Below are 8,540 nucleotides of genomic sequence, written 5' to 3'. Positions count from 1 at the left end.
ATTAAAATGACATGTATCAATTCGATGGTTGATTTGAAAGCTTTCAAAAACTTATGGAAGAAACAAGTCAAAATAATTTAACTGTAAAAACAATACTGTTCTCTTTTTTCAAGAATGTGTTTGATGAAAAAAATAAGGTTTTTATGTCATAATTTGTTTAATGTCCAATCCGATCAACCCATGATGTATTAATTATAGTTTTGTTCCATTATTTTTAATAAAAATTGATCCGATCCATCGGAAAGAAATTATATAATAACAACAAGAAATATTTTATATATACAAATAAAATGATCAAATATATAAAAAAACTATCGATAATATATACAAATAAACTCACCCGGTTGGTCTTATCCTACTTAATATTATTAATCACGTGATTTAAGTTAGATAGTGAAGCATCATGCCACGTCAAGAACTTTAATCCTGAATGTTTCTCCTTGCAGTTACACATCGTTCGTTGGTCTGTTCCCGTTGCTCTCACGTAGAATCTCACCGTTGGTCAAAGTGGATGAGATCTCACAGACCATTGACTCCGACAGCTTCACCGTACAAAACTCTGTACGGTTCGCTGGTCCGCTTGCCACGACATCGTTTAGCACCAATGCTAAGTTCGAAGTCCAAAGTCCTATGCGCGTCCAGGTTCTAATCGGATTATCTTCAATACTGATCATTATGAATTATTAGAATTATTACAATAAATAATTTTATAAGATCACCTATAACTACAAATGTCCGAGTTTTGCATAACCTAATTGAGGTTTTTGTTTTGTTTGCTTGCAGATCAAGTTTGAGCAAGGTGTTATCGGGACTCCTCAGCTAACGGATTCAATTGAAATCCCTGAATCCGTGGAGGTTCTTGGTCAGAAAATCGATCTCAACCCCATCAGAGGATTACTCACATCTGTCCAGGACACGGCTTCTTCAGTGGCTAGAACCATTTCAAGCCAACCACCACTGAAATTCTCTTTGCCTGCAGACAGAGCCCAGTCGTGGCTGCTCACTACTTATCTTGACAAAGACCTTCGGATCTCGAGAGGCGATGGCGGAAGCATCTTTGTGCTTTTCAAAGAAGGCAGCTCTCTCTTAAACCCTTAGAACATTGTATAGCAAATTATACTGAACCATGTCTGTATTTAAAACCATGTCTATATTTAATAGTATTGTACGTGTTATTGTTGTAGAGTTATGATGGTTTTTGTATAGTCGGGGTTTAAATGTTTGTTAAGTTTTGCTTATAAAGTTATAAAAGGTGTCTGATTCTGTTATTACTTAGAAAACGGGTCTGTTACCGAACAGGGTATCTTCTTACATAAACTTCTGATCTTTGCTTCTTGTGTCTCTCTGCTCATCTCTAGTAGCTTCTCCCGAGTCCTGAACCATGTAGTTGTTCGGCAAGAAAGCTATCAGGGCTTATCCGAAAATCTAGAATGCTGGTCTGATTCAACGGAAGATTAAGAAAATGAAAGGCTATATATAGTGTCGCTTCTGCAACACAATGCAGATTCTTGATTTTTTTTTTTTTTTTTTTTTTTTTTGTGTCGTGGGTTTCTCTGTTTTTTTGCTATTTTTGTTTTTCCAATTATGCTTTATTTGTGTTTTTTCTCTAAAAAGGAATTAAACTTGTATTCTTTGGGATATATGCAATGCATCTGAACATTTGGAGACCATAAATATTTCTTAAGAACACTTATAAAAAAAAATTTCCATAATTTGAAGCCTTAATTTCATGTAAAAAATATCAAAAAAAATTTGGGAACCAAAACCAATATTTTACTGGACTTGACCCAAATCGGGACATGCCTTAGTTAGTAGTTTGAGTAAGAGCATGATTAAGGGAAACTTTTTAGGGTGAAGTTCTTAGCGGAATATAAGAACCCGTGTCTTAACTTTCAACTAAAAAAGCTAAGAACCGGTTTTTAAATAAGAGATTTAAGAACCGGCTCTTAAATAAGAGATTTAAAAACCGGTTCTTAGTTTTTTTGATTAAAATTTAAGAGACGTGTTCTTATATTCCGTTAAGAACCACGCCCCAAGAACTCCCTGACGCAGCTGAATTAACAAAGAAGGTTGTTCAGGGCAGAGGTAGTGGTGTGATTCGAGGCCTCCAACAATTTGGCTTCATAAAACATTCTTAAATTTATACTACTATTTTATTTTCCTAATATTTTTATTTGACCACACGTTCACTAATGTTTTTTTGAATAATATGTTTATATACTAAAAAGTGTGGGTATCAAGTTGTAGATAGAACGATTATGTAGATTAATCAAAAATGCTAGGAATTTTTTAGCATAATATAAAAATGAACTAAAAAAGAATTACATAGAATGATTTAGGATAATGAAATCAGATGTAGTTCTCATAAACATGAAAATGTCGGTTTATACAATTGTCTATTTAATATTTTATTATTTTAATATTAAAATATTTTTTTTTCTAAATATGTTATAGTAACATCAAATATACATGTTATAACAAGGATTTTTAATGCTAAAAAGAAAATTAAAACAAAGCTTACTTATTTTTTTATAATTTGTTTAAAGTGCTGATTGTGAGCATTTGAAGTATAATTTTTTACGTAATTTTATTGTATTTTATGATTTTCAAGAACAAATCCTTCCAATTTAGAAATCTCTAAACCAATAATATAGATGGATAGTCTAGTTCATTAAATGCTCATTAAATAAGAAATCTAGTTCATTAAATAAAACTTGTTTAGAGATTTTTTATCTGAATTAAACTTTGGCAATTTCAATTAATTCTAAAGATTGTGAATTCCAATTAAGTTGAAAAGTTATGGGTTCATTTTAAAAGTTGTGAGTATTTAAAATGAAAAATTGTGACTTTTTATATAAGTACTGTTTCAAAATGAAAGCAATCTCAATTAATTTCAAAGAATTAATATTGAAAGGTTATGTGTTTTTATAGGTATTATAATTAATCTTAAAGCTTGTGTCTTTTCTCTTCAAGTTCAACTGATTCTTAAAAGGTTACAAAAATATTAAAAGATTGTATCTTTTCATTTTAAAGGTTGGATTGATTTTTTAAAAGGTTATCAAAATATCGAAAGGTTGCATTGTTTTTTAAGAGGTTATCAAAATATTGAAAGTTGCAAGCAGAATTCCACGAGGGATTCTGCCTATTAGTTTTCTTAAAATTTAGAATGCCATGCCATTTTTATATTCATGAATAACTGTTATGAACCAGATTGTGGATGGCTCATAACCAAGAGATTATACCATCAGCGGCCCAAGAAAGAGAGCGTTGGCCAGCTTTTCCTTTTCCTTATGTCTTTATGTTTTCCTTTTTCCTAGTTGTATTATGATTTGTACTCTTTCCATTTATCAATGACGGTGTAATCTCCTATATAAGGAACCTCTATGTTATGAATAAAGATAGACTTTTCCATTACTTTCACAACACGCTATCAGCACGATTGATCTCTAAAATCCAAATCTAAAATATCGACCATAAACCCTAAATCTCTCTCCATTGCTAAAACCCTAATCTCTATCGATCACCTCTCTTTGATCATGACCCTGATCTGTATTTGACCACTGATCTCAACAAGATCGATCTGTGGACTGATCTCTGCAAGTTTCAGTACGCTTCAACTATTCCATATTGTACGATCAGCCTGTTCCAGTCCGTGATCAAACTGTTCCAGATCTACGAGTTCTTTGACTGCAAGTACCAGCTCGCGTACCAACGATCCCGATCAGCTCAACCTAAGCTAAGTTTTCGATCTCTATCTGAATCTCCATCGATCTCTCTCTCTATCGATAAACCTTAATCACTTTCGATCTCAACTTGTACCCGATCTCAGCTCGCGGACTGCAAGGAAACAGTTTGGACCAGTCCGCGTAAGGTTCCAGTTTGTACCAGTCCACGTAAGCTCGTTCTCTTGGTGGTCCATTCAACCCATCAAAGGTTTATGGTATGCCTAAACTCTAAGAACCCAGAATCGAATGAACTAAAGTTCAAAGTGAAACCCTAAAATCTGTAAACCCTAAATTGCGTGTGCATGAATTGTTTTATTTGATTGATTGAATGTTTCTTTGAGGTTTAAATCCGTGTGAGTTAGGATTGATAGTTTTTATAACCTGATTGAATGATTTGAGGTTTAATATTGCATGTTAGAATCTGTTATAATATAAACCCTAATTCGAATTGATAAACCCTAAAATAGAATCCGTGTATTGCATAATCCGAATTGAATGTTTTGAGGTTTCATATTATATTAGGTTGATAGTTTCATGATATAGCCAAATGTTCTGAGGTTTAAGATTATTTGCTAGAAGCTGATTGATTGATAAACCCTAATTTCGAATTGAAACCCTAAACCCTAATTAGCGTATTCCTAAAATCAGATTGCTTGATTCCATCTTGCTAATATCAGCCATGAAACTGATTAATAAAATTGATAGAATCAACCTTGAAACTGATTGTTTTTGTTTTTCATGATTGAAACCCTATTTTTGGATCGAAACCCTAAATTGTATAATGCTTGAATCCGTTTGATTATTTTTGATTATTGATCTAATTGATAGTCTTGATAAAACCTAATTGAATCTGATTGTTAGTCTAGTTAAATCTCATACCTGAAACTGATTGATTAATTGCTAAACCTTGATTGAATGTTTTAATATTACCCTTGCACATATAGAATCTGATTGCTAAGAATGAGTGCATCATATCTACTTGGCCGTGTGGCCAGTTTGCATCATATATCACCCTGACCAACATGTTTATGTTATGCGCATGATTTGATTATTATCACATTTGCATGATCTGATTGTTTTTAATTGAGGTTCCATAATTCCACTCCTGTACATATAGAATCAGTATGCTAGATTTGCATTATAACCATATGGCCGACATGAAAACATATAGAAATTGCTTGTTTGGTCGATACCCTTACTTGATAAATCTGTGTGACTTATTATGCATCATATATCACTTTGGCCGTGTGGCCTTATTGCATTATATCACCTTTGGCCGTGTGGCTTTTTTCTTATTAGAAATGTATTGACTTGATAGCATGTCTTGTTTATGGCTGTATGTTAAATATTTTATGAGATCTAAAATTCATTGATATATGATTTGAGATGTCGAAAATCAACTTGGATTTTGCTGCCTAAAATCTCTCAGGAGATAATTATTTGAAATGGACACTGAATACTGAATTTATCCTAAAGTCAAAGGACTTAGTGAATGAATCACAAAAGGCGATAATGCCAAATGACAAAGATTGATACATGGCAATATTAATTATTAGCCATCATCTTATTAAGAGTCTCAAAGATCAGTATCTGACTATAGAGAATCCTCTAGACCTTTGGACAGAGTTAAAAAAATCGAGATATGATCACCAAAGAACGGTGTTATTACCAAATGCCCTATTTGACTGGAGGAATCCCAGAATCCAGGACTATAAGTCTGTGGATGAGTCTATTGCTAGCTGGAAAAAATAATGGATTACTGATGAGAAACAGTGAATTGAGACCCCCTGGATTAACCCCATTACCTGATACCAATAAGGCCGCAGAAAAAAAGAGTAAATATATCCAGAATGATAGACCACACGGCCATGGCCGTGGAGGGTGGAAAGGACGTGGCCATGACCACTATAACACATTTGGCCATGGGAATCACTATGGCAGAGGCCGTGGGTATCAACCCAATTTGAGCCATGGTGAAGGCAGTGGCCATGGTATATCCTTTAAACCACAAAGCTCGACCAAATCAGTGTGTCATAGATGTGGAATGGGGAACCATTGGGCTAAGATATGAAGAAGAAATAGAATGGAATCAACCATCAATGTCTTGGCAAGATCCTCGGACTAAAGAATGTGAAATAGACGTCCAAAGATTATACATTTACAAAGCTAGCTAATCAAATGCCAAACACATTTGCTGACCCGAAAAAGAATGACTAAGTCATATATAAACCAGCTTGTAAAGCACCAACAAATTTGATGTCCAAGAAGAGATACAGTCAAGTTGCTACAGAGTCTAGAAAACGTATGAAACGTGGTAGACCAATAGGTTCCAAAAGAAAAGAATCCTCGGAAACAAAACAAATGTGCAGAGAATGATAATCAAAATCCAAATCCGAGGTTACTAAGGAAACCATCCCAGACAAGGAGATAAGGCCGGCCGACTCTAAGGTACATGTACCAAACTTCTACAAGATAGTACCAAAACTTCCTCTTCCGCTACTATTTCCAAGCGACAGCCCATGCTATTTGGCATGAGAGGAACACTCGCCGGGTGGGAGAAAGCCATCAATCCACTGCTCGCCTTCTTAGTCATTTGGATAAGATGATTAGAAACATGATCTCTTCCTTACGAAAGCAAGCGGGAGGCAGACATGAAAAAGCCATGGAGATATGGTTTGGGAGTAGATGATTCTTTCATTTTTTCCTTTTAAAAGTTTCTATAAGTTTCTATAGGCATATTTTCTACACAAAATAGCATTAGGTTGTACAAAAGTTTTTGAACTGAATAAATTTAAAATTCTTAAAAAAAAAAAGTTATCGTTCATCTTTTTCCATTTTAATGTATTTGAACCCTATACTAGTCTATCTAAGATAACTTCAACCTTTTGATGGACCCATATTCTACATACAATTTACTTTTTCAACAATGTAAATACACATTTCTTTGACCATGTCCAAATCGAGTAACTTAAACTCGAAGTCATCTCACGTTATCAAGACTCGTTCCTTTGACATCCACATCCATCGTGTATATCCCATCCGAAATTGTCTATCTTTCACGTATACAATAAACTTCTATAAACGTACTCATCAATTTCAATAACTTGCTTATTCTTTAAAGCGATGATGCTAGTAATCCAAACTGCTAAAAGGAATCAAAACTATGGGTGATTATATTTGATTCTTTCTTGTTTCATTTGATTTTTTAGTGTTTCAACAATTTAGTTAATCTTTATTCGCCACTATTCGCCCGGTGAAGTCTACCTAGAAGGCCAAAATTATGTGGCCAGATGTGTGCAAACCGAAGAAAGGAGGGTTAAGGCTGAGATTGCTTGAAGAAGTAAACAGAGTTTCCTGTATGAAGTTGATATGGCGTATTCTGTCCTCCAGATCATCCATGTGGGTTCAATGGATACATAAATATCTCATCAGGAAAGGTTCCTTTTGGAGTGTAAAGGAATCAAGTTCTTTAGGCTCTTGGATGTGGAAGAAATTGTTAAAACTCAGACCTCTTGCCATGCCGCTTACTCGAGTGGAAGTTTGTAACAGTTCAACGACTTCCTTCTGGTATGACAAGTGGTCTCAGTTGGGGGTGCTGATAAATTTAACTGGTGAAAGGGGTTGTATAGATCTTGGGGTCTCGATACACGCTATGGTGGAGAGGGCGGTCCAATCTTACCGAAGAAGAAGGCACATAACTACTGTCCTGCTGCAAATTGAGCAAGAGATTTTGAGGCTCAGAGCTCTAGGCCTCAGCCAGCAGGATGATATGGCTCTTTGGAAACGGGAGAATGATGTATTCCAACAAGGTTTCGAGTCTTCCCAAACGTGGAACCTGATCAGAGCGCAATCACCTCATGTTCCATGGTTCAAAGGGATCTCGTTTAAAGAAGCTACTCTCAAGTTTTCCTTCCTCACGTGGTTAGCTGTACACAACAGACTATCAACTGGGGATAGAATTCTCAAGTGGAACCCTCAAGCTTTCTCTACCTGTTGGCTGTGCAAAGCAGCTACTGAAACGAGAGACCATTTATTTTTTGATTTCTCTTTCTCCAAGGAAGTTTGGATTGTAACAATCAGAGGCCTGGCAGGTGTAGGTGTACCGGCCCAATGGTCTGTCCTATTGCAAAGACTGGTGACTGGTCTACAAGATAGTACCAAAACTTCCTCTTCCGCTACTGACAGCCCATGCTATTTGGCATGAGAGGAACACTCGCCGGGTGGGAGAAAGCCATCAATCCCCTGCTCGCCTTCTTAGTCATTTGGATAAGATGATTAGAAACATGATCTCTTCCTTACGAAAGCAAGCGGGAGGCAGACATGAAAAAGCCATGGAGATATGGTTTGGGAGTAGATGATTCTTTCATTTTTTCCTTTTAAAAGTTTCTATAAGTTTCTATAGGCTTATTTTCTACACAAAGTAGCATTAGGTTGTACAAAAGTTTTTGAAGTGAATAAATTTAAAATTCTTAAAAAAAAAAAGTCATCGTTCATCTTTTTCCATTTTAATGTATTTGAACACTATACTAGTCTATCTAAGATAACTTCAACCTTTTGATGGACCCATAATCTACATACAATTTACTTTTTCAACAATGTAAATACACATTTCTTTGACCATGTCCAAATCGAGTAACTTAAACTCGAAGTCATCTCACGTTATCAAGACTCGTTCCTTTGACATCCACATCCATCGTGTATATCCCATCCGAAATTGTCTATCTTTCACGTATACAATAAACTTCTATAAACGTACTCATCAATTTCAATAACTTGCTTATTCTTTAAAGCGATGATGCTAGTAATCCAAACTGC

At 35.1% G+C, this 8,540-nt stretch overlaps 2 protein-coding genes across 2 annotated transcripts in view; both read left to right on the top strand.

Annotated features, from left to right (window-relative positions):
• Positions 1–1,271, top strand: part of LOC106312985 (probable plastid-lipid-associated protein 1, chloroplastic) — a 5,780-nt gene extending 4,509 nt beyond the window's left edge. The window contains exons 2-3 of the mRNA XM_013750700.1: positions 447–642; positions 784–1,271. Of these exons, the coding sequence (XP_013606154.1) occupies positions 447–642; positions 784–1,098 (511 nt within the window). The 3' untranslated portion in view covers positions 1,099–1,271. The remainder of the gene's footprint in view (positions 1–446; positions 643–783) is intronic.
• A 6,106-nt stretch (positions 1,272–7,377) lies between these two features.
• On the top strand, positions 7,378–7,929 carry LOC106314616. Its single transcript, XM_013752459.1, has one exon. It carries the CDS (start codon positions 7,378–7,380, stop codon positions 7,927–7,929), a length of 552 nt encoding a protein of 183 aa, XP_013607913.1.
• Positions 7,930–8,540: the final 611 nt, after the last annotated feature.

This window comes from Brassica oleracea, chromosome C9, assembly GCF_000695525.1.
Source record: "Brassica oleracea var. oleracea cultivar TO1000 chromosome C9, BOL, whole genome shotgun sequence".
NCBI classification, from domain to species: Eukaryota; Viridiplantae; Streptophyta; class Magnoliopsida; order Brassicales; family Brassicaceae; genus Brassica; species Brassica oleracea.
This window is presented reverse-complemented; position numbering and strand designations above follow the sequence as displayed.